The sequence below is a fragment of the Rhinatrema bivittatum genome, chromosome 3, assembly GCF_901001135.1.
Source record: "Rhinatrema bivittatum chromosome 3, aRhiBiv1.1, whole genome shotgun sequence".
Taxonomy (NCBI): Eukaryota; Metazoa; Chordata; class Amphibia; order Gymnophiona; family Rhinatrematidae; genus Rhinatrema; species Rhinatrema bivittatum.
The window spans coordinates 313,200,178-313,226,774 of NC_042617.1; the positions used below are offsets into that span (position 1 = coordinate 313,200,178).

The 26,597-nt window shown below is 47.4% G+C and overlaps 1 protein-coding gene across 6 annotated transcripts in view; it reads right to left on the bottom strand.

Annotated features, from left to right (window-relative positions):
• Positions 1-26,597, bottom strand: part of PCBP2 (poly(rC) binding protein 2) — a 144,064-nt gene that overhangs the window by 108,083 nt on the left and 9,384 nt on the right. For all 6 annotated transcript variants that reach the window (XM_029595209.1, XM_029595208.1, XM_029595206.1 and 3 more), the window contains exons 5-6: positions 25,570-25,686; positions 9,974-10,105 (exon numbers count right to left, since the gene is read on the bottom strand). In XM_029595209.1, the coding sequence (XP_029451069.1) occupies positions 9,974-10,105; positions 25,570-25,686 (249 nt within the window). The remainder of the gene's footprint in view (positions 1-9,973; positions 10,106-25,569; positions 25,687-26,597) is intronic.

Genomic DNA, 26,597 nt, shown 5'->3' on the forward strand with positions numbered 1-26,597 from the left:
ATCACCTCTCCAGCATGCACCCCAGAGCTATCTGCCTCTCTCGAGAAGACATGAGCAAGCCACCAGGGCACAACAGGAAGAGATCTGCATTGTCTTTTTTTTTTTTAATTTATCTGCTTTTCAGTTTACAAAAATTCATCATTTTTGCAATACAGAAAATGGAACCACCAATTATATTATAAGGAAAACAAAAAAAAAAATAAAACTAGATGAAACTAAATCCTATCACATTACTTCAACATCTTTTGTTATCGAAATATTTCCATTTACCCAAAAATCAATATCATTAATGGGACAACTCCATGGAATTTTAAGAGAGAATTACAGGAAATAAAATATTCAAAAGGAAAAACGGCCTTTACACGCTATGCAGCAAACAAGAAAAAAATCATACATTTGTGGGAGTCGATGTAGCTGGCTTTCTCAAATCAATAAAGGACTTTAACTGTTCAGGAGAAAAAAAGAATAAAAGGTATCTACTCCTTTCTTGAGCACGCATTTACACGGAAACTATAACATAAAAGAAAAACCTAAGGCAATCACTTCCTGACGTAGAGCTAAAAAGCCTCTACGTCTTATTTGTGTAGCAGCAGCCAAGTCAGGGTAGATTTTAACATTAGCATTCATATATGAAACTGGAAAAGAACCAAAATATTTTCTCATAACTAGTTGTAAATCTGTTAAGGAAATAGAGACCAGAAGTGTTGCTCTCTCCAGCACATTAATATCTGAATTTGCCAGTTCTGAGCAGTAGCTGTTGCTGCAGACTTTGGGAGGAAACATTTATTAATAGATGGAAGTTCTTCCTGGGATATTCCCAGTATTTCCCCCATAAATTTCTTTAAGGTGATATATGGAGTCTCTCCAATCACTCTTGGAAAATTCAAAATACGCAAATTCAATTGCCTTGACTTATTTTCCAGAGTCTCAATCCTCTTAGCAAGGGTAGCCCCAAGAAAATTGCCAGAGATCAGGACCGCAGGGAATGCCTCTCAATCTGCTGGAGTCAGAGGAAATACTGAAGGATTGCAGGGAGCACCCCGGGTTATATGGGAGGTGCTTTTCAGTTTTCTCTGACTCCATCTGCTGGAAGGGAGGCATAACCCAGCAGTCTGGACTGATCCTGGTACATACAGGGAATCACATTTATCTGTTTTTGCATTTGAGAAGTAATTTTAGTACTTTGTAATATTGAATGCTCCAGTCTTGTATTAAAACCATTGAAGGTATTCACTATGCCTGCCATCATTTCCCACAAAGCGACAAGAGTTATAACCTGAGGGCGTTCAGGGACAACCAACGGGGCAAATTCGGGTACTCCTCCCGCAGGATTTTGCAGAGTTCCTCCCGAGGGTTCTTCCCCGATTACCCCTGGTCTTAGCCCGGTACCTGATATTACTTCGCCATTCGGTGTCCCTGGATTGTTTGTAGCCGCAAGTCCTGCTTCTCTCGGAGCTGCAGTTAAAGCTGTTCCCTTTGCTAGCAATCCAGGAAGGTGTTCACCGATAAGCGGTCCGTGCTGCAACACAGTCTCAGCCCTCTGCGTCGGCCCTTGTCTTAGGTCTGGACTCAAGGATAACTCCTCCAAGGACAGAGATGGAGCTCTCTCCCCATCTAGTCCAGCGGGATCCTCGTTCCTTGGAAAGTTTGTTGCCGGGCTGAGGAAGTTCGTGATTTCTTGTTGTCCCATTACTGAAGGTAAAGAGACAGAGGGGAAAACATGAATTTTCCCCTTTCTTTTCACAGGCATTATTTCAAAAAAGGTAATTTTCAGGAGCTTCAAGAATCCTGGCTTCCCGAGCCTCTCAGCGTGCAGCCATCTTAGAAGCCCTCCAAGAAGCAAACCTGCAGTGTCATTGTTGACACAAAGGTTTGCTTAAGCATGGATTCCAACCACCTATTACGAGCATCCTTCAAGGCTGCTCCCTCCTCTACAGGGATAGTTGTTTGCTTTGAGATGGCGCAGACCAGGACGTCCACTTTTGGGAAACGCAGGCTGGGTCCAGAGGAAACAAGGCCTCCAAGGCCAGACCTTTAAAACTTGCCTCTGGGGCGTCCCATTCCAGGTCAATCAACTCCTGAATGGCTTCCAGCATTGGGAAATAGCAAGAGGCTTTCCGTAGACACACCAGGATGGGGTTCTTTGGCTCAGACAGAGCCTGTGCCTAGAACTCAGAGTCTTCAGGGTCGGGGGGGGGGGGGGGAATTGAAGCATGGTTGGGTATGGCTCCAGGCCTGGAGGGATTTCCCCATCCTCTAACGAATCTCCTGTCATCTGTGGTGTCTGGGTCCCTATCAGGGATACCCTTGGCCTCTTGGTAAGGTGAGGTATGTCCCGAGGCATGCTGATAGGGGGAGCTCAGCTCAGGCAGGGGCTGACTGCACCTGAACAAAGGCTTGGAGGTCCTGAAAAAATTCCAAACAAGAGAAGGCCGCCAGATCCATATTTGACCCAGAAAGTACCAAGGGTAGGGACCGCTGAACTACCATCTCCTGAGGAGGACACAACCCTGGAATAGCTCAGGTCCAGGGTACTGCCAGATAAGGTTGTGGCTGACCCATCTGACTGGGATGGGCCAGGCTTGGAAAAGTTCTGAGAATCCAGCCCTCCCTGGGTCTCCTCATCGTGCTGACAGGAATGATTCCAGATCAGACTGTGCAGCCCTAATATGTCATGCTGCGCAAATGGAATGCAGTCAGCTTCTTTGCTGCCGGGGCCATAACCTCTGTAGCTTGTGCGTTGAACAAGCTGATGCCTCAAGCATGTACAGACTCACCTCTGCATGCGTAGATATAAGCAGCCGGCTGTGTGCCTGTGCTTATGCGCGCACTTACGAGCATAGGCTGGCCTGTGCTGCGTGTACTGACAAAGGGGGGGAAAACAGCACCGCAAACTGTGCTCAAGATGGTGCCTCCGTGGATCCCCATGTAGAGAATCCATAGAGAAGTGGGGCTTAGCCCATCAGGGGGGCTGCTCAACCCGCTCTGAAACCCCCCTTCCCTCACCCGAACGGTATTGGGAACGATGTCTGTATGGCATGCCAAGCAAGGAGACCTGAGGAGAAACCTACTGAAGCCCTTCCTCGTCTCTGGATTGGAGGAGTTCTTTTCTACTTATCTGGTCTCAGTGCTTACCAGCTGAGTACAGAGAGTTTCCAGCTGCAGGGAGAAAGGGCTTAGGCTGTCACCAACGTGCTTTGCTTCTGCACCCTCTGCCTTTCAGCTGCTTCAGCAGCTAAGTCCACGCCAGGAGCTGGCTATCAGTCCAAGGAACACCTCTGAGGATCTCAGAAATCAACTCAGGAATTCTCAACTAGGGGAGGGATCCTTAAGTAACACCATAGGAGAGCAGGGCTCAACCTCTCAATTTAAAGGTAAATTCCTCCTTCAAACTAGTGCTGCAATCCTGCTAAACACCACTGCTGGTGTGAGGATAAAGTCCACTTCTACTAGGAGACAGAACGAATGGCTGAGGTCAATGCATGGGTATATCTAGGCTGACGTCAGCTTTGAAACTTGTCTCCATCTGCTAGCAAGGGAGCACATAACCCACTGGTCCTGAGTCCATCTGGCTACATGCTAGGAAAGGAGTTCTTGGCTATTCTGATTCTCACAGAAGCATATATACATATTCCCATGAGGAAGGTGCATCAGGGATTTCTTCACTTCATGCAACAGAGTATTCATTTTGGCACCGCAAACATGCACCAAGGCGATGGGTTATGGCTGCAGCTCTACATGGCTTTTTGGTGGAGTTTTGTTCGGCCAGAAGAAATTCAGAGCTTCGGGCATTGTCTTTGAGATCCCTTCCTTCAGTTTACAGAGACTGGAATGTGATTGTGGACAGTGGAATGTGATTGTGGACAGTGCTCTCCTTTCTGCCAAAGGTTGGTTCTGCTTTTCATTTTAGTCAAAACAGTACTTATCGCTTTTCCAAATTTGGATTCTGTGTGCCATCTGCAAGAGAACTTCATGTGCTGTGTGGCAGATGTTGTGGCGGTATCTCAACATGACAGCTTCCGGGGATCGTATCACCTTTGTGCTTTATGATGTGCCAATGAAGGGGTGCAAGGAATCCAAGGCTACTATTGTGCTGAGCTGAAGGACGGAAGTTGCTCGAAATACATTTGCAGAGTTCGACTGGTACCGGAAGGTCTAAGGGCTCATGCAACTCAAGTGCAGGCAACCTCAGGGGCAGACCATCAACTGGTGTCTCCACGAGAAATCTGTCAGGCAGCTACTTGGGAAGTTAACGCTTTCCCCCAGACATTACTGGTTGGATGCCCAGGTTCCAGGCTCCCTGGGGTTTGAAGAGTATTATGAGCAGGGCCATCACATTCCCACCCAGTATAGGGGAGCTTGGACTGGATTTGGGGTATGAACAAGGAAAAGTGGTTACCACCTGATCATTTTCGTTCCTGAATACTATAGATCAGTCCAGAACCTCACTTGGTCAGGAAAGCCCACAATTATTTGTTGGATTGGATGTTTGTCGAATTTGTGTTGTTGGAATGGGGTTCCGATTGAAGCTTTTCCTTCCTACTGCTTGTTGAGGGGGTTGACTATCAGTTATTGTTATTCTCATCTTGGCTTGGGTACAGGTCATACTGAGACTGCCGGTGGCACACTGGGTTAAGCAGCAGTGTCAGTAAAGCTTTTCTTCTGTCTCCATCTGCTGGCAGGGAGGCAATACCTAGAGTCTGGACTGATCTGTGGTATTCTATTGACAAAAATTAGCAGGTAAGAACCAATTTTCCTCTATTTGTGCTATTTCCGATTAGATCCTCTTGTGCATGTTGAGATTACAGGGTAGTATACTCTATCTGTGCCATTAAATGTTTTTTGCCTAGTTGAGCCTTTTCTATAGCTGCCTCCATGTTATAAAACTCATGTGAGTAGTTAGAATATTTAACTTTTCCAAAGAAAGTTAAAGCTTCTTTGACCAAGCTTTTCAATCATATCTTGAGACTTAAAGGAAAATTGGTTCTTACCTGCAGTACAACATATCAGTCCAGACCGTGGGTTGAGCCTCCTGTCCAGCAGGTGGAGAAACCAAAACTGTGAGGGTATCCTGTATCAGGACAGAGCCTGCCCTACACTCTCTTCAGTATAAAGTACTTTGAAAGCAGATATAACTTCCCAAAGATCAAGCAAGCAATAAGAAAAAACTAGCAAATTGAACAAGTGAACAATTGAAAGGATTTTGTATGAATAAAACACTCTTGCATACAATTTTATTTTCATCCGGTACCTTTAAGTAATAGACAAATCAGATAATTGAAAAAACCTGTACAAAAAGGACATTCAATCGGACATAGATCTAGTACAGGTGGGTGTCTGGACTGATCCATGGTACTACAGGAAAAAAATTAGCAGGTAAGAACCAATTTTCCTTTCCCTGTACGTACCCGGATCAGTCCAGGCCGTGGGATGTACCAAAGCTTCCCTAAACAGGGTGGGAACGAGATAGTCCCGCTCGAAGGAGCCAAAAACTGGAGCCTGCACATCCAGACTGTAATGACGAGCAAAAGTATGCAGGGATTTCCAAGTAGCTGCCCTACATATTTCCTGCGGAGAGACCGACTGACTCTCCACCCATCTGTAGGGCAGACCCCTACAGATGTAAGCCAACGCAATGGCCTCCTTGAGCCAACGCGCGATAGTGGCCTTGGAAGCCTTATTACCTTTATTTGGCCCACTCCACAGAACAAACAAGTGGTCAGAGACCCGGAACTCATTTGTAACCTGAAGGTAACACAGCAAGACCCGTTTCACATCGCGGCTCACCGCCAGCTGTATTTGCTACTTCTGACGAAGAAAAAGCCAGAAGTTCCACGGACTGATTGACATGAAAAGATGACACGACTTTTGGCAAGAAAGAGGGAACCTTCTTAAAGGGATACCCCTGAATCCAAGAAATGTAGAAAAGGCTCTCTGCACGATGCTTGGAGCTCAGATTCTTCTGGCTGAAGAAATGGACACCAAGAAGACTGTTGAGAGTCAAATCCTTGAGCGTAGCCCTCCTTAAGGGCTCAAAAGGAGCTTCGCAGAGAACCAAGTTAAGACTCCATGAGTGACAAGTAACCCGGACCGGAGGATTCAAGTGCTTGGCTCCCTTGAGGAAACTGATGACATCCGGATGAGCTGCCACTGAATAATAGTCAATGGTGCCCAAGAGGGAACAGAGAGCGGAGACCTGCACTTGCAAGGAACTGAACGACAACCCCTTGGCGAGACAGTTCTGGAGAAAAGAAAGGACCTGGGAAACCGGAGCCTTACAAGCTGCGAAACCAGAGGAGACACGTATTTTAAAAAATCTTCCATACTCTGACATAAGCAAGTGAGGTTAGTCTGCTTCCTGGCCCTTAATAGAGTGGATATAACTTCTTCCTTATATCCCTTCTTTCTCAATCTCCGCGTTCAAAAGCCAAGCTGCTAGACAGAAGCAATCCATCTGATCGAAAAATACGGGACTCTGCCGAAGATGGGCAGGCAATAGCCACCAACTGTCTGCAACTGTAGACTCAGAGCGGCAGGGGCATCTGAAACTGTTCAGATACCGGTTTCCAGCAGGATAGCAAGGCTTTCTGTAACTGACGCATATGCGCAGAAGCCCAGGGGACCAGATCGATAGTGGAGGCCATGGATAATCCCAGGTCGTTGGCAGGGCAAGAGAGAAAATTGCACACTTGGCCCCTGAGTTTGAGCGATCGGTCCTCTGGAAGAAACACCCTGCCTACTCGAGTGTCAAATCGCACCCCCAGGAATTCCAATGTCTGGGAAGGTTGAAGCTTGCTCTTGGGAAAGTTGATGACCCACCCCAGAGAGATCAGACACGACAAGACCTTGCTGACTGCCAGCTGGCAAAGAGACTTTGATTTGGCCCGGATGAGCCAATCGTCCAGGTAAGGATGGACTAGGACTCCACTCCGTCTTGACGCAGGGTGGCCGCCACTACCACCATGGCAAGACCAAAGGGGAGTGCTCGAAACTGAAAACGGCCTAGTATCTCGAACTGAAGATACCGCTGGTGATCGCAGCGAATCAGGATGTAAGTAGGCCTCGGTCAGATCGAGCGAGGCCAAGAATTCTCCGGATCAAACTGCTGCTATCACCGCCCTCAAGGTTTCCATCTAAAAATGGGGAACATTGAGAGCCTGGTTGACATGCTTGAGACCCAAAATTGGACAAAAGGAACCCTTCTTTTTGGGCACAACGAAGTAGATGGAATATTGGCCGGACCCTTGTTCTTCCACTGGGACTATGGCCCCCAGTTCCAGCAGCCTGCGCAGGGTTTGTTTGACCGCAGGCCTCTTTCGACTTCTGCAGGGGGAGATCAGGTGAAGATCCGGTACAAATTCTAACGCGCAGCCTTTTTCTATCACCTCTAGGACCCACTGGTCCGTCGTTATGGTGGCCCATTCCCCGAGAAACTGGGACAGTCGTACACCTAAGTCTCGAACGGAGGAATGAGCCGGCCCCATCTCATTGAGAGGATTTGGTGACAGTGTTGCTGGCTACTATCCCTGAAAGGCTGATGTCCCCGAAAGGAATGATGCCAGGATTGAGTTCGGGAAGCATTACTCCTCTGCAACGAGCCCCTTGCCCTGGTGGAAAAAAAGCATTGCCCCCTAAATCTAGTACGAGAGGGTAAGAAGGACTTGACTGTTTCGGGTGGTCCTCCGGCAACTCGTGAACCTTATTTTCCCCCAGGGATTTGATAAGTTGCTCTAGGTCCTCACCAAAAAGCAACTAGCCCTTGAAAGGAAGGGTTCCCAATTGCGCTTTGGAAGACACGTCCGCAAACCAATTTCTCAGCCACAGGAGGCACCTGGCCAAGACTGCGAAGACCACTGCCTTGGCTTGTACTCGCAAAAGATCGTACAGGGTATCCGCCCCACACGCAATCGCTCCCTCCAAGCGATCCGCCTGCTCCGCCTCTGCAGACGGGAGGTCTTGGGTGCTGAGTAATTGTTGAATCCACCTGAGGCTTGCCCGCTGCATGAAACTGCCGCAGATTGTCGCCTAAACTCCCAAGGACAGGACCTCAAATATGCGTTTGAGGTAAAATTCCAACTTGCGGTCCTGGATATCCTTTAGAGCCGTAGCCCCAACCACCAGGATGGATGGTGGTGTGTTTGGTAACCGCTGTGACAGAGGAATCTACCTTGGGCATCTTAAGTACATTCAAGCAATCCTCGAAGGGGGTACAGTTTGTCCATAGCCCTCCCCACTCGGAGTCCCGCCTCAGGGGACTCCCATTCCCTAAATAGCATCAGCTTATGCATAGGGCGAAAAGGAAAAGTACATGGAAGAGCCCCAAGTCCCGCCAGGACCGGGTCCATGTTGGCAGGCATTGCGGCCGTAACCGTATCCGCCAGGGGCAACTCAATTCCCAGTTCCTGCAAAATGAAGGGAATGAGCGGTTCTAGTTCCTCCTTTTGAAATAAGTATAGCACCCCGAGGATCATCCCCCTCGGGGGGGGGGTAGGAAGCAGCAGGTCAACATCCGGATGTGGAATAGGTACCGGCGGCAGCTGTGGCTGCGGAATCCCCCTAACCGAGCCCTGGCCCTCCAGAGGAGAAGTTTGCGGGTTTTTTGGTGGGGGGGGGGGGGGGGGGGGGAGGGCCAGGGATGGATCTTCCTCCTGCTGTAAGCTGGCTAAATAGGACTTGTGCATAAGAAGCACAAACTCCAGAGAAACAAGACAGACTTCCCCTTCCTGGGGAGGGGGGCAGCTCAAATCTAGAGGAGAAAAAAAAAAAAATCCAGGCTCACCTTCCTCCTGCACATCAGATTCTGCATTTGAGCCTGCTTCCAAAATGGCCGCCGTTCCCATGGTTTTCCGGGCTAGGAACAGCCTGGCCACGCGACGGGGAACTCTCCCCCGGGTCGCTGTGGGCGAGGGGACCGATGAGGGACCCTCCCCACCCGGTAGGCACCCTGAACAGAGGTCTACGTGGGAAAAAATATATGTGAGACTCTCCACATGCTTTACAGGCGCTGGAACGGGGCATCAGCACTGAAGAAAAAAAAAAACTCTAAAAAAAAAAAAAGTAGAAACAGCTGAGCTGTGCAGGGCTGAAGTCTGTCAGCCAGGCAGTGACTAACTGCACGCTGCCGGAGCTGTCCACAGTTCTTAAAAAGTAATACAGCCCTGCTTGTACTTTTTTTTTTTTTTTTTTTTTTTTTTTTTTTTAACTGCTCAGCTAAGCCAGGGGAAAGACACTCCCTGAGAGGGTACTGTTTTACAGTAGACAGCTAGATAATGGGGGAGGGACTGGACCACCAGTATCACCCCAGATGGTCACTGGGAAAAGAGGGGCCTAGGATGGACAAGCCCCCCCCTAGGCTCCCAGCAGAGTGAAGAGACCAAACTGTCTGTGAGGAAAAAAAAGGGAGAAAACTTTCAAAGTCCCTTTTTAAAAAAAAAAAAAAAAAAAAACACACAACAAGAATTTAATACTTGCTTGATCCAGACCAAACGTAAAGAAAATCCCCTCAAGAAACTAAGGGGATAAGAAGGGGAACCGTAGGTTCAGCTGCCTGCACCTGCTGGAGACAGACTAATACTAAAGGGGTGTAGGGTAGGCTCTGTCCTAATATAGGATACCCTCACAGTTTTGGTCTGTCTCCACCTGCTGGACAGGAGGCTCAACCCACTGTCTGGACTGATCCAGGTACGTACAGGAAACACTCAATTGATGGTGTGCCTGTTTCTTTTAGCTGTTTTATGATTTATTCAGACATTGGTAATTATTGCTTTGATACGTTATACTGCTTCTCAACATTTTGAGTGGCAGGATTATAAGTGCTTTAAATAAACAGTTGCCTCAAGATGTAAATCTCTAAGATCATGTGACCCCCATTAAGATCTTGATGTTGCTCCAGCACTCTCTCCTTGAAGCAGTATCCTCTTTGGCATGTTTAAGGACAACTGTCAAGTTTGTAGCCAGTTAATGAAATGCAAACCTCTCTTATTTCTTTGATCTTGCAGCCTCCTTTCCCAATCAGAGATCCACACTGGCTGGCAGGAACCACAAGCCTGAGGGTAACTGGGGGCTTGCTAGCAGCAGTGCTGTTGGTCATCGAGCAGCTGATATCCTGAAAGACAGTAGGACTTCTTGAAGGAGTAGAAGTAAACATCCTCAGTTATTGCTAGCTGAATGGAATCACCAAAATGCCAAATTTTACTTGGCTGATCATATATCTTGCACTCAAGCTTTGAAACTGACACCCAATCGGAAGGAGGTACAACCAGCCCACATTCCCTGCCACTGCAGGAGCCCCACCCTCAGCTCTATTTCCTGGCCTGAATACAAGCAATAACCAACCTCCTCCTCCATAGTGATTTTTTGTGAGAATAAAGAAAAAATTTTTTTTATGAAAGTCCCAATGGAACTTGTACAAACTAGAGCACAAAGGATTATGAACAGTGCAGCAGCAGCATGAATCTGTGGGGAAATAGAAGCTGTGTACACCCAGCTGGTATTATTTGTTACACTTTAAATGTTTAAATTTGATATTACATGGGTCTCATTGGCCTATGCCCAACAGTGCACAGCCCGTGTACTAGCATGTGGGTTCCAAATCTACAGCCATTTTGTTCTTTTGTAACCAGGGCTGGAAAATAAACTATGGTTAGAAATGTTTCTCATTTTTTGTCATTGTATGCTAGAGAAAAGAGTAAAGGAGCTGAAGATTAACTAAACTCCCAATTAAGTTATATTCTAGGCAAATGGAGGAATATAAGCAGAAAGAGGGAACATTATTTCTAGATAGAATAGTTGCTGAGAAAGTATCTGTGGTAAACAGGTTTCAGATGTGGAATATAGAACCAGTGGAAGTGATGCTTGGTATTCCCAGAATTAATTAATAGGTACAGTAATCTAAAAGGATGGGAAGTATTAGAAGGATAAATGGCAGAGGTGTTTAGCCCTTCATAAGGAGTTAGTTTTGATCCTGACAGAAACACAGGTATTGAAATGTTGATAGGATTTGAAGGACAGAATAAGCTGGTACATAGGACAGCTAAGACTAGCATACAGTTACAATGAAAAGAAGTAACAAGTCAGTTTTTATATATGCACCAGATTATCCAGTAAATTTGTTAGGTAGGGATTTGTTACAAGCCACGGAAATAGTGATTTTTTGTGAGAATAAAGAAAAACATTTTTTTATGAAAGTCCCAATGGAACTTCAAACTCTTCCGTGGCACTGTGATCATTAAGAATTTTTTGTGCATAATAAACACCATTCAAGCTAAAAGGCTTTAAAATTAGTTTTGAAGAGGGTCCAAATACAACTTCCCGTTTGTGTTGGTAGATGGTATCCAACCTTTAATGATAATCCTGATGATCCTGACACGAACCGTCCATGTTTCAGACGTCGTCTTTCCTCAGGGGAATGTATAGACAATATCTGACCAACCTCGTGGGGTCCCAACCTCTCCCAACAATGATTCTTCAAGATGTGTTAATTGAAGTTCGCCACCTCATATAGATTTTGCTCAGTCAAGAGCCTCCGGAAGAATTCTTCGTTCGTGTCAGGATCATTGGGATTATCATTAAAGGTTGGATACCATCTACCAACACAAACGGGAAGTTGTATTTGGACCCTCTTCAAAACTAATTTTAAAGCCTTTTAGCTTGAATAGAGTTTATTACGCACAAAAAATTCTTAATGATCACAGTGCCACGGAAGAGTTTGAAGTTCCATTGGGACTTTCATAAAAAAATGTTTTTCTTTATTCTCACAAAAAATAACTATGAGGAGGAGGTTGGTTAATGATTATAACCAATTATGTATTGGTGTGGGGACACCTACACAGTATATGAAGCCTCCCTCCTACGCCACAAAAATATTTGGTGAATCAAGACGAACTCAATAGTAAATTGTTCTACAGAGTATAGGTGCTTGAAAGTTTTAGCTAAACTCGTACAAAGTCATAGATAAATGTCATCTTAAAGTACATTATTCAGTCAGCGATAAGAGTTTTCTCTTGATTTATGTCCAATTGAGGATCGCTGATTTTTGTGGTGACTCTTGATATATTTGGTCTGAATACAAGCAAGCCAGAATTTACTATGACTTGAACAAAATATTAGTGAAGGGGCAGAAGCTACAGTGGCAAATGGCACAGCTTCCTCATTTTCCTCCTGTTCAATCTCAGGGGTGGGGAAGAGGGCAGCCCTAAAAAAAAACAAAACAAAAAAAAAAAACCAGCCAGTTCTAGCTAATTCACCCTGTGCCCTGCACCTCACCCTTCCCATGTCAACAGTATTCCAGTCTTATATAGTTCATAAAGTTTAATGCCAAGTACTTTGTGAAAGTTTTTTCCCCAGATTAATACATCATGAATTGCCACTGGATTGGCCTAAGGTGGCTATGATACCAAAGGACTTCTATACAAAATCAGAACTCAAATATAACCCAACATTGCAGTAACCAGACAAACATGCACCTTAGAAATACTGCAAGCATCACAGAACATTACATTTTTTGATTTTGTATTAAAAACAATGAAATATGTATATCATTTCAAAGTATGGATTCTGGGGAAGCACCCAGAAAGCAGACATGGGAACATATTGAGGAACCTACTTTCTCTAATGCATGAAGACTGATTTATGTAAGATGTCATCCCATACCCCTCTTGAAAAGCTAGAACAAGGATTTTGTCTTTCCACCTTTAAGTAAAAGCAAGCTTATCACAAATTGTGTTTTCCCATAGATAGAAGGAATTAATGATCCGTGGGAAATGTCATCCAGTAGCACTAAACAGATCAACTAGAAGAGCTTTGAACTCTGACCATATATGGAGCTCCTACATGGGCACTGCCTCAGAGCCTCTTTAGTCCAAGTCAAAGCTAGCAAGGGTATAGTCTACTCTAGGGAGGATGGAGGGCATCTCATGGCTAATACATCCTATGGAAAACACTAACTATAAGCAAACTTGCTTTTTTCTGTCGATAACCAGGGTTGAATTAGTTGTGACCTGTGGAGAGTCCCAAGCTGAGAGCTGCAGCAGAGCATTTACTAGTAAGTAACCCAGACTCCATCATGGAAAGCAGACTATTTTTGGAACACCTGGTGCAGAACTGCCCAACCAACTACATGGTGCAAAGACACTAGGTTAACCAACCAGTAATGTGATATGAAAGTATGCACCAAAGATCAGCTAGCAGCTTTTAATCTTTAAGGTGTGCAATCAAAGAAGCTGTTGCTCTAACTTGATTGGCTCAAACTGGATTGATGAAATCAAGACCAGCTGCAGCATAGCAGTGATGGATGCAGTAAGTAATCCCTCAGCCTGTTGGGGGGGGGGGGGGGGGGTTTCGCAAGAGATAAAGGAAAATTAGTTTACCTGATAATTTTTGTTCCTGTAGTACCACGGATCAGTCCACACTCCTGGGTTTTGCCGCCCCCCCCCCCCCTAGCAGATGGAGACAGCAGTTATCAAAACGAACTCTGCCTATAAATAGGCTGGTACCACCTACAGTCCGGCACTATTACTCAATGTCAAAGCAGAATGGAACTCTCAAAACCATCTTAACTATATATAATAAAAGAAAAACTGGTCCATTGAAACCTCCTGGGACCTGAACCTTGAGAACAACCTGAGGACCAAAAATTAAAATCTTTGCCAATCTGAAATAAAATACTTAAGAAACGAGCGGACTCTCCCCTTTCTTCCATGTCTGACGGGCGGGATTCTGGACTGGACTGATCCATGGTACTACAAGAACGAAAATTCAGGTAAGAAACTAATTTTCCTTGCCCTGTACGTACCCGGATCAGTCCAGACTCCTGGGATGTACCAGAGCTTTCGTACCTGGGATAGGATCCGGAGAGGCCCGCTCGATGCACTCCTTCTCCAAATCCTCCTGGAACTGGAGCCTGGACATCCAGTCTGTCTCACAAAAGTATGCAGGGATTTCCACGTAGCCACCCTGCAAATCTCCTGCGGTGATATCATCTGACACTCTGCCCAAGATGCCACATGCGAACGAGTAGAGTGGGCACACAGACCTGTAGGAAGGGATCTACTACGAAGGAGATAGGCCGAACTAATAGCCTCCTTTAGCCAACGAGCTATAGTAGCTTTAGATGCCTACTGTCCTCGTTTAGGACCACTCCGCAGCACAAAAAGATGGTCAGTAACAAAACTCATTGGTAACTTAGCAAGGCTCTGCGAACGTCAAGCTTCCGCAAGTCGGCAGCCAAAGGATCCAAACGGTTTAACTCTGAAGGCCGGCAGCTCCACCGATTGGTTGACATGGAATGAGGAAACCACTTTCGGCAAGAAAGGTGGAACCATCCTTAACGAAATGCCCGAATCCGAAATCAGCAAAAAAGGTTCCCTACAGGAAAGTGCCTGGAGTTCAGACACCCTATGAGCCGATGTAATGGCCAACAGAAAAATTACCTTTAAGGTAAGATCTTTTAGAATCAATCTCTTCAAAGGCTCAAAAGGTGCCGAGCAAAGGGCAGTGACGACGAAATTCAGACTCCACGATGGATAAGGATGCCAAATCAGAGGACAAGTGTTTTGCTCCCTTAAGGAAAACAAACTACATCTGTATGTGCCGCTAAAGCTACACCCTGAATTGAGCCACACAAACCACCAAGCGCCTCCATCTGCACTCTGAGGGAACTACATGACAAACCCTTAGAAAGACCGGTTTGTAGAAAAACAGAATATCTGACACAGAGGCCCAGGTAGGCACGACCTCTCTGTCCAAACACCAAGACTCAAAAACTTTCCATACTCTAACATGTGAGATTGGTAGAAGTCTTACGCGATCGGAGAAGCGTAGCTACTAGAGCCGGTGAATAGCCTTTGCAACTTAACCTCTACCTTTCAAAAGCCATGCTGCTAGCAGAAGCGATAGACTTCCTCCAAACAAACAGGCCCTTGATGCAGCAGGTCTGGGAGAACTGGAAACTGCAGCGGACAGTCCAGCGCAAGACTGAGAAGGTCCGCAAACCAGGGAAGACTCGGCCATTCTGGAGCTATCAGAATGACCTCCGTTAGATGGATCTCTATCCGCCTGAGCACTTTGCCGATCAATGGCCAGGGCGGGAAGACGTACAGCAAAACACCGGTGGGCCAAGGTAGTATTAGAGCATCTACCCCCTTCTGCTCCCGTCTCTCTGCGACGAGTGTAGAACCACAGTGCTTTGGCATTCCGAGAAGTTGCCATTAGGTCCATGCTGGGCGAGCCCCATGCATCGCATATGAGTTGAAAGGGTCTCCCCAGTGCCCATTCTCTGGGATCTAGGCGGTGACGACCGAGAAAGTCTGCCTGCACATTGTCCATGTCGGTGATGTGAGATGGTGCTATGCTGACCAAGTTTTTTTCTGCCCAGCTGATCAATTGGCGAGCTTCCATCGCCACTGGTTGACTTCTGGTTCCTCCTTGGCGACTGATGCAAGTCACTGTGGTCACATTGTCTGAGAGAATTCTGACTGACTTGCCTTGGAGTAGAGAATGGAATGCTTGCAACGCCAACCATACCACCCTGGTTTCCAGTCGACTGATCGACCAGAGCGAATCAATGGGAGACCAAATTCCTTGCACAGATTTCCCTCGGCATACTGCTACCCAACCATAGAGACTGGCATCCGTGGTGACCACTGTCCAGTCTGGCACCTCCAGGGGAACTCCTCAGGTTAAACTGTCTGTCACCAACCACCAATCTAAACTGGATTGCGCTGCCTCCGTAAGTGGCAAAGGTAGATGAAAAAGCTCGGAGACTGGGTTCCATCAGGAAAGCAAGGCGGACTGTAAAGGCTTCATATGAGCAAAGGCCCAGGGTACCAGTTCTAATGTTGAAGTCATCGACCCAAAAACCTGTAAATAATCTGACTCTGGGTGGGTGCTTGAGCATTAAACCTCTTACTTTGACTTGCAGCTTGGAGATGCATTCCGTGGTAAGGGAAAAAAACACAAAAAACAACTCTGCCCTGCTGAGCGTCGAATAGAGCACCCAAATACTTCAACAACTGAGTGGGCTCCAGTCAGCTCTTGGAAAAATTGACCACCCAGCCCAGTGATTGCAGGAGCTGAAGTACTCTGAATCGCCTCCTGGGCGAGCGCTTTCGATTTCACACAAATCAGCCAATCGTCCAAGTAAGGATGCACCAGCAACCCTTTCCCTGCAGAGATGGGCTGCCACCACCACCACCATCACCTTGGTGAATGTCCTGGGTGCTGTGGCTAGACCAAAGGGCAGAGCCCGAAACTGAAAATGCTGATCCAGTACCGAAAACCGAAGAAACTTCTGGTGGTCTGACCGAATGACTATATGAAGATATGCTTCCGTGAGGTCTAAGGATGCTAGAAACTCTCCCTTTGCGCACAGAGGCAATGACTGACCGGAGCGTCTACATGTGAAACCGGGGGACCCAGAGACATCTGTTTACTCTTTTCAGATCCAGAATGGGCTGAAAGATTCCTTTTTTTTGGCACTATGAAGTAAATGGAGTATCGGCCTTTCCTTCTTGCCTCCGGAGGCACTGAGGCGATGGCCCCTAGTTGCAGAAGTCATTGCGAAATGTCCTGCACCGCTCTTCGCTTGGTTTTGTAACCGCAGGGAGAAATTAGAAATCTGTCCAGAGGACGCTGTGCAAAATCTAAAGCGTAGCCTTCTCTTATCACGGTAAGAACCCACTGGCCTGTCATTACTTTGGTCCATTCCTCGAAAAACAGGGACAGTCTGCCCCTTATGTCTGGACCTGCGCCCCTTCATTGTGATTTTGCACCGGAAGCAGACATACCAGGCCTGCTGAACTGGCGGCCCTGAAAGGCCCCCTTTGAAGCTGGCCTCCAGGGCATCCCATTCCAGGTCAATCAGTTCCTGTATGGCTTCCATCATGGGAAAGTAGCCAAGAGGCCTTACGAAGGGACACCAAGATGGGGGTTCTTCTTTGGTTCTGCCATAGGGTCTGTGCCCGGAATACCCAGCGGCTTCAGAGTCTGGGAAACAAGGGCTGGTAATTTGTCCTTGTGAAAGAAGCGAAGCATGGTTCGGTATGGTTCCATTCCTGGAGGGATTTCTTCTTCTTCCAGTGAGTCACTCATCTGAGGTGTCTGGGTCCCTGTTAGGGAAGTTCTTTGTTAGGCGAGGCATGTCTCGAGGCATCAGAGCTGGGCCTTGTGCCCGAACGAAGGCTTGCAGCCCTTGGAAAAATTCCAACCAGGAGAAGGTCCCTGGTCCATGCTAATCCCAGGGGGGAGTCAGAGTAAGGACCCCAGAGGTGCCCTCCTGTGGAGAAGCCATCTCGGAAATGCATAGGTCCGGGGAGCTATCATCAGTAGTTCCGGAGCCATCTCGACAATAAGGGACCAGGCTTTGGTTCCCCTTGGGCTTCTTCACAATGTTGACACAGGCAGGACTCCAATTCAGGCTGCGAGGCTCTTATGTGGCAGGCTGTGCAAAGAGTGACTTCTGGCTTCCTTGGGTGCCAGTACCATTGTCTGTGTTTGCAAGTGTGCAGTTGTAAACGCGGCTGTGCGTGTAGTTATGTACATGGGCACACTCAGTTGTGCACGCGTATATATTGGACATGTGCAAGTTAGGCCGCCTAGCCTGCCCAATGCTTACTGCCGGCCGAGAAGGGAAGATGGTACAAGGGTCTGGTGTGGACCCTTGCACCAGATTGGGGCCTAGCCCAACCAAGGCTACTCAACCCGATCAGTTCTTCCTTCTAACCTCGCTGGGGACGGATTCGGTATGACAATCCGAGATCTGGAGACCAGAGACCTGAATTTAAAAATTTTTCTCTTACCTGGTCTCAGCGCTTACCGATCGTGTGCCGGACGGTCTCCAGCTGCGGGGGAGAGGGAATTACTTTCACCGCCGCGCTCGTTTCTGCACCTGCTGCCTTTCAGCCACACTGGGGGCTAAGTCCACGCCAGAAACCGGCTACCGGACCAAGGCACACCTCTGAGGGATATTTGAGATCAGCCTTAGGAATTCTCGACTGGGGGAGGGACCCTTAGGTATCACCGCAGGAGAGCGGGGTTCTATCTTCCTTAAGGTAAATTTTGTTTCTTCTTTGCTGTAATTCTTAACACTATTACAGTGTGTGGGATAGTGTCCGCATCTGCTAGGAGATGGAGAGATACTGAAGAGTGGAGGTTACTGCAAAAGTATATCTAGAGTGACGTCAGCTTTGACATCTGACTCCGTTTCCCATCTGCTAGCAGAAGAGCACAATACCCAACGGTCCTGAGTCCATCTGGCTAATTGCTAGGAAAAGGAGTATATCTTGCATCTGCTCTAGCAAGTCGAAAGGCGTCAAGACTGCACGCTCAACGTCCAGGCAGTCAGATTGAAGAGCCAGGTCAAGGAGATGGCCCTCTTCCCGAGACAAGTTGCCCTTAAGACATACAGGGGCACCTCATGTATAATTGTACTAGATATGCATACCACATTTGTCTGGGCTACACCAGGGTGATCAGAACAATGGTGTGTGTCCTGCATAAGCTTCTGTACAGTTCTCACTATATGTATTATAGGAAGAAAAGTATACATGAGGCATGTGTCTCAGGGCAGTAGGAAAGCATCTTGTGTGCTAATCATGCTGGGTAGTATGGAGCAAAACTGACAACTGCTGGTTCAAGTCTGTCAAAGATTGATCCAGGGTTGGTCCCATAGAATATCAGCTATGAATTGTTGTAGTGAGCATGCAGAAGGATGGAATATTCTGCTGAGGCAATCTACCAAAAGATACTATACTGGGCAGGTAGGTCTGCAGCATGGCTTTATTCTCTGTTGTCTATTGCCATATTTTTTTATTTATTTTATTTATTTATTTCGGGTTTTTATATACCGGCATTCGAGAACGCAGTCCCATCATGCTGGTTCACATAAAACAAGGGTGTATCGTAAACATAAACTAAAACAATGGTGCAGAAAAAGGCAGTTACATATAACAGGGTGATTAGAACTTGGCAGAGAAAGAAGAGAAAGGACAGGTCATTAATTCAAACATATAAACGATAGTGGAGATGGTTAATCATGGTGTAGGTGAAGGTAGGGATTGGTATGGATGAAATAGATCAGTTTGAGTCCGGGAATGCTTGTGTGAATATCCATGTCTTTAGTCTTTTTTTGAAGGTTCCATATGAGAAAGGGATCCTGGCAAAGAACCAAAGATCTGGATTCCCCCTTGTTTGTTCACATAAAACATGGCAATCTTGTTGTCTGTTTGAATGAAGATGCGTGAAGGCCTGCAGGGCATTGTGCATTTCCTGTAGGTTGAGTAGGTCGATTTACAGACAGGATTCTTAAGGAAACCAAACACTCTGCATCTTGTATGGACCACTGTGAACTCCTCAGTCCAGAGTTAATGTATGTCTAGTATAACCTGATAAGGAAATAGGTTAGAATGGTGCTCCTGTGTGAAGCACTGCAGGCTGTAACCACCAATAGATTTGTGCTTTCATCTCTGGAATAAGGCTGGTACATGCAGGGGCTAGAAGCCCTGATTCAACTAGGAATATAGATCCCATTGAAGTTGACATATGTAGGTGGGGGGGGGGGGGGGGGGGGGGGAGGAAGACACGGACTATATTGACTGCTGCTACAAGATGCCCCAAACAAAACACACTAGAAGGTGTAGTGAGGATGACGACATTCATGAGGGCTGGCTAATTTGATCAATGAGGTCGCTCTTTCCACAGCAAGGAACACTTGTACTTATTCGGCATTTATGATGGCTCCAATGAATTGTAGGCAACAAGTGGGTACTAGTATTGATTTCTCTAAGTTTGAGGACTGCAGGGTGTCTGTCATCCAGTCTCTCTAGAGTCTTCCATAGAGGATGCTAGGAGCTAGTCCAAATATAGAGACAAATTCCCCAATTATGTAAGTAGGTTAATACTACTGCAAGGCATTTCTTGAAGATGCTGGGGGGGGCGGCGCTAAAAAGTACAAACTGAAGAATGTTGTACTGGTAATATTCTGAATCCACCTAGAAGCAGAGAAACACCAAAAAAGGGTGTATAGGGATGTGCACATAGGTCTAGGGAGCATATCCAGTCTTCCTGCTGAATGAAGAGGTGAATGGTGCTCAGAGGTCATTTTGAATCTCTCTCAAAAGTGCAGATTCAGATCCCAGATGTCATAGGGCTTCAAATGTTATTGCAAATTAAGAAATATTGGGAGTAGAATCTCCAGCCATTCTGTGAGGAAGGCACCTCCTGAATTGCCAATAGCTGTATTTCCAGACACAACTGGTGGAAGGTGAGCGAGGTCAGATAGTAGAAAAGCTTACAAAGAAATGCTGAAATTGAGGCAATACCCATGCTGAACAATCTTTAGGACCCACTTATCCTGGGATATCTGGCACCAAACAAAAACACAATTCTGCCCCCCACTAGATACAGCATCAGGGGTACTGGGTTGATCAAACACTGTCCCGATTCACTTCTAGTTGTATTTTCTGTTGGTAGCACTCTTAGGTGCCCCCATGCAGGTAAAGTCTGAACAGATGCTGTGTTGGAAGACTTGTCAGGTGGTTGTGATAGTAGAATAAGACTTTCTGGGGTAGTAGGGATGCTTATAGACTAGGTATGATTGTCAGAGGGATGTGGTTCTACTACTGTGGACAATGACAACCATATTCTGCTCCTTGATTTATAAAACCATTTGTTGCAATTTCTCTAAAAAGGTTATTGCCAAGGCAGGGCAAAAATTGGGTCAGCTTTTCATGCACATCCTCCCTAATGCTACTTGCTCTTAACCACACGATGTGGCAAGCTTCAGTGCATGCAACCAAAATATGTGCTGCGATGGTAGATTCATAAACAGAGCAGAGGTGGTGATTAACAGCCTCTTACAAATCAAAGAGGAGCGCAAAGGAGATTTGCTCTCCAGATTCTAAACAAAAGGTTTCAGCTGCTGGATACAACTGCAAATATAGAAATGGTATTAAGTGATATGTGCTGTGAGGATTGTGCCATGGGGGGAAAAAACCCACTCTTACCAAACTCATCAATATGTGATAGTCTTTTCCTAACAGAGTGCTGGGATGAAGGTGGGTGTTTTTTGCTTTTTTTAAAGAGCTGACTTTTCAACCATGAAGTTGTGGAGGGAGTTGCATCACTCCATAACCTGGTGATTTCTTTGTTCGAAATTTTAAATCCAACTTTTGGGCAGGGGAGGGAGAGCATGGCATTTCCCACATTTTCATCAACATTACATTCAAGATCGCACGGGAAGGTAATGCTGTGTGGTCAGGAGATACAAAATCTTTAGGATGCCCATGACTTTTCTGGGATCAAGATCCATGCCCAAAATTTCATTAAGCACCACCCATTTTCTCCACAAACTTGAGTAAGGTCTTCTGGTGGCAAAGTATGGTCCAGCAGGCTTAAAGGGGGTTGGAAGGAGTACCTGTGGAGCTGCCTGGGGACTCCCCTGAAGAAGGAACACTGGACCAAGAGAAACTAGGTGAGATGGGAGAACTCTGTAATCCGAAGATGGCCAATACAGTCAGATGTTGCTCACTGAAACAAGATGCCTAATGCATGGTCCAGAGATTGAGAGGAAGTCTAATGGAGAAGCATCTGGCATCACACTGTGGCGAGAAGGCAGAATGGGATAAGCCGGCTGCTCCAGTTCTGGAATGAAGGTAGAGGCGCAAATGCACAAAAATGTCAGTGATCTGTTCCACTGCTTGTTGCGATCTCTGATCTGGTGTTAATGGAAGTGCATCCTCTTCAGAGACCTGCACTGGTTTGTGTTCTGGCAGTGGATTTGATACCAGAGGACGTATGTGGCAAACTGGATCTGGCGACTGCAGATACAAGCTTTGGGATAACAGTTGAGAAACTGACATGGCTCTGGTGTTGGGAGGTGGGAGCTGGCATGAATCATCTGGCCTAGAAATGCCATCAGCTGCATAAAGTCGAGTAGGGTACAATACTGTCTGCCAGCTCCCATTCTCCGGGGTCCAGTTGGCGACAGCTGAGGAAAATCGCCTGCACATTGGTAGTCCCTGCTACATGCATTGCCGCTAACATCTTCAAATGACGTTCCGCCCAGCCACCGGCCAGCTCCTGGTACTGCCCTGCCGATTGATGTAGGCCACGGTCGTCGCATTATCTGACAGAACTCAGACCGCCTGGTTGTGCAGGAGTGGGAGAAACTGAGTGCTAACTGCTTGAGTGCTAACCTCACTGCTCGCATCTCCAGATGATTGACCAAGTCTCCTCCTCCGCTGACAACCTTGAGCCACTTGAGACTGGCATACTGCTCCCCACCTGGAGAGACTGGCATCGGTGGTCACCACCATCCACTGCAGGACTTAGAGGTCCATCCCACGTTCCAAGTGGCCTGGAGTCAACCACCACTCAAGACTGGATCTGGCGACGTCTGGAAGCGGGAACTGGAGATGAAGTTTTTCTGACAACTGATTCCAGCGGGAGGTCTCATGTGAGCGAAAGCCCATGGGGCCTAGAACCTGGAGATAGTCCCAGACCCTGGGCACTTTGGTTTGCAACAGGAGCCGTATTTGGGCATGCAAAGTATGGCTCTTCTCCTCCAAAAGGAAAACGTTACCCAGGCGAGTAATCGAAATGGGCCCCCAGAAACTCCAGAATTTGAGACGGAAGCAGGTGACTCTTGGCTAGGTTGACAACCCAACCCAGAGAGCGCAGTCACAGGAGCACCGGACGCCACAGCCTGAGAACACTGCTGTTCTGATTTCAGCCAGTGTCCAGGGTGGGATGGACTAAGATCCTGCCCTCTCTCAGAGCTGCTACCACAACCATTACTTTGGCGAAAGTCCTCTGGGCTGTGGCCAGGCCAAAGGGCAGGGCACAGAATTGAAAATACTGACCCAGAATCATAAATCTGAGAAACTGCTGATGATTCCTGCAGATCCCTATATGCAAGTATGCCTCAGTTATATCCAGAGACGCCAGAATTCTCCCTTCGCACCACCGCAATCACGGACTGAAGGGTTTCCATACGAAACCGGGGCACCCTCTGGGCTCGGTTGACCTGTTTCAAGTCCAGGATAGGTCTGAAGCTTCCTTCCTTGGTACCACAAAATAAATTGAGTACCTCCCTTGACCCTGTTCCTGGAGAGGGACTGGCTTGATGGCCCCAAGCTCCTGGAGCCTTTGAAGAGTGTTGCACAACCTGTTGCTTTGCAGGGGAACCGCAGGGCGACATCAGGAACAGGTCTCTTAGTGGGCAAGCAAACTAATGCGTAATCTTGAGGGATCACGCTTAAAACCCACTGGTCCAACGTGATGTGGACACACTACTGGTAGAAGAGAGCCAATCGGCCCCAGATGTGTGGAACAGAGGAGTGCGCCAGCGCCATCTCATTGTGTAGACTTAAGTCTGCTGACACCTTGGGAGGAGCCCTCCCTGGGTGGTCTGTGGCCACGAAAGGATCGAGACCAAGATAAGAGTCCTTCCCAAGGGCTGGCGTTGACCAGAGGCTGGAGCCCTGCTCTGACTTGAGAGCTTGTGGTTTGTCCTCCAGGAGCTTATGCACATTATCCCCCAGATCCTCCCAAAAAGGAGCTTCCCATTTAAATGGAAGGGCCCCAAGCTGTGCCTTCAACACGTCAGCTGCCCAATTACAGAGCCACAAAAGCCTCAGAACCAAAACCAATGAGGCCATAGTCCTGGAGGAAGTGCGAAGGTGGTCATACAGGGTGTCAGCCATGTAAGACATGGCCGCCCCCAATCTCTCCGCCTGCTGTGCTTCTGGGGGAGAGAGGTCCTGGGCGCTTTGCAACTGTTGCACCCACCAGAGGCTCATCTGCAGCATATAACTGCTGCAGACGGCCACTCGAATGCTGAAAGCTCAAATATTCACTTGAGGACCTCCAGTTTCCGATCCTGCAGATCTTTCAAAGCTGCTGCTCTGGCGACGAGAATGGTGGTCCTCTTCGTGAGCACAGAGACCAAGGCGTCTACTTTCAGAACCTCCAGGAGTTCCAACATATCATCTGGTAACGGATAGAGCTTGTCCATTGCCCTGCCAACCCTGAGGCCTGCCTCCGGGAAGTCCCACTCCCGGATCATAAGCTGCTTCATCAGCTCATTCAGGGGAAAAGTCTCAGGCGGACCCCATAAGCTCACCAAAACTGGATCCATGGTGTTTGGGCTTGAATCTGCCAGTGGGCTCAATGCCCAGCTCTACCTGGACATGAGGGACCAATGGAGCAAGTTCAGCTCGTTGGAACAAGCGTATCACTTTAGGGTCATCCCCTCCAGGGGCACCCCTGGGCCCCCATAGGGGGAGGAGAAAGATGAGTGTCCCTCAGCTGGGTCTAAGCTCTCCAAGGGATCCTCTAGCGACTGTGTCCAGGACCCAGGGGAATGCATCCTGCGGACATGAACAGCTGATACAGCTTCTGGCTTCTTAGCTAACTTCTGAGGGTGTCCACCAGCGAACAGAGCTCCCAACCCCCTCTCTTGCAGGCACTGCTAGCCAAAAGGCTTTATGCATAAGCAGGATGAATTCAGGGGAAAATCCTGAGGCCCCCATAGCAGGTCCGACTACTGGGTCCTGGTCCTCCTCGGAAATCTCGAGACCCCCTGGGTCCTATCAGGACTTGGCGGGAAAAAGCTCTGGGTGGGGTGGGAGGGGATTCCCCTCCCTCTTTCGCTGCTTCCTCCACTGCACGAAAAGCTCCAAAGATGGCCACCATTCCCGCGTTAAGCGGGAATGGGTCAGCCCGAGGCTCAAACGTAGCCAGCAACGGGCCTGAAGAGGCTTGTGAGCTGGGAACCGCCATAGGAGCGTAGGAGGGACCTTCTCCTCCGTGGCAGCAGGTGTGGCAAATTCCTGCCGTGGCACGAAGTCTCTCCCCACACGCGGAGCAACGGCTGCCACGGGGCATCGCAGAAGCGCAGCAAAGCGTGCCAGAAGCACTGACATGGGGGGGGGGGGGGTACGAACCTTGACACTCACCGCCCAAAATTCAATCCCTCACACAGGCGAGCCCCCCAGCCGTGAAAACTCTCCTGCAGTGAACAGTGCCTGCATCCTTTGAGTGTAAAAAAAACCAAAAAAAAAAACAAAAGCAGATGTCCAGTTAGCAGTAGGGAAGGAAATCCCTTCCCTGAGGGTTGGCAGAGGCTGCAAAAAGTGGGGAGGGAACTGGTCCCCCAGCTATCACCCCCAGTGCACAACCAGGGGGGATAGTCCCACCAGGACCTCCCAACCCCCTGGGAGACTATTCTCTTTACAGAAGTTTTTTTTTTTTTCTTCTTGGCTCAGGTACAGAACCACAAGTTTTGCACTACTTCCATCTGCTGGAGACAGAGAAATACTAAAGAGTCACAGGTGGCACACTGGGTTATGAGGCAAAGCCTCAAACTTTCTCTGTCTCCATCTGCTGGAAGGGAAGCAAACACAGGTGTCTGGACTGATCCTGGTACATACAGGGAACATTTCTATAACAATCTCCTTCCCCATCCCTACTTTAGGTACCATGTTTCTGAATATTCACTCACAAATGTACACAATGTGGTAAGGGAAGGAAAGAAGAGGAGGGAATGCACTTCAGAGAATACCACATACTCACCTCTTCCAGTTTGTCAATGATCATAGAAAATGCTTTGAAGATGGCACTAGTTGGTCCAGCCAGGGTGATGATACGCTCCGGACAGTTCCCTTCAGAGATATTAATACGGGCACCACTCTAAAGATGCAATAGTGAAAAACATCAGATGTCATTTCAAACTCACTTGTAACCACCATTAGCCATTCAGTATTAATACCACACCAAAGGTAAAGCATAGTCTAGACAGACACCCATATGCCTTTTTTGGCAACAGCTACAATCAGAAGTGGTGACAATAGGAAAATTGGTTCTTACCTGCTAATTTTTGTTCCTGTAATACCACAGATCAGTCCAGATCAGTGGGTTGTGCATTCCTACCAGCAGATGGAGTCAGAACATAGAACTTTGGGCACTGCTACTTAACGAGAGTGCCACCTGCAGCCCCTCAGTATTGACCTGTACCCAAGCCTAAATAACCAAACTTTACTTAAAAGGCGAAGCGAGTTGGAACCCAAAAACAGCCGCCAACCTCTCACCAGGAACAGATTAAACAAAAAAAACCAAAAAAGACACTAAACCACCTCAGAAATTGCCCCTTCTGGAGCAGTTGCAAAAAGACCAAGTTGTTTCTTCAGGAAATATCACCTCAAGGTATTTTCGGAATCTGAAAAGAGGGATAGGTCTCTGGAATTACAGGAATGAAAATTAGCAGGTAAGAACCAATTTTCCTTTCCTGAACATACATAGATTAGTGGGATTTACCCAAGCTACTCTACATTGGGCAGGAACCCGAAAAACCCACTCTAAGTACACCCTCCCCCAAAGGACGATTCATCTTGCATCCTCACATCCAAACGATAATGCTTGGTGAAAGTGTGCAGGGAGGACCAAACCGCCACTCTGTAGATCTTATGAGGCAACAGAAGCTGCCACTCAGCCCAGGAGGTAGCCTGGGCTCTAGTGGAATGAGCTCAGACCCACAGGCACCTGACGCCCACGGGCAACATAAGCCGCAGCGATAGCATCCTTAATTCAGCGCGAAATTGTCG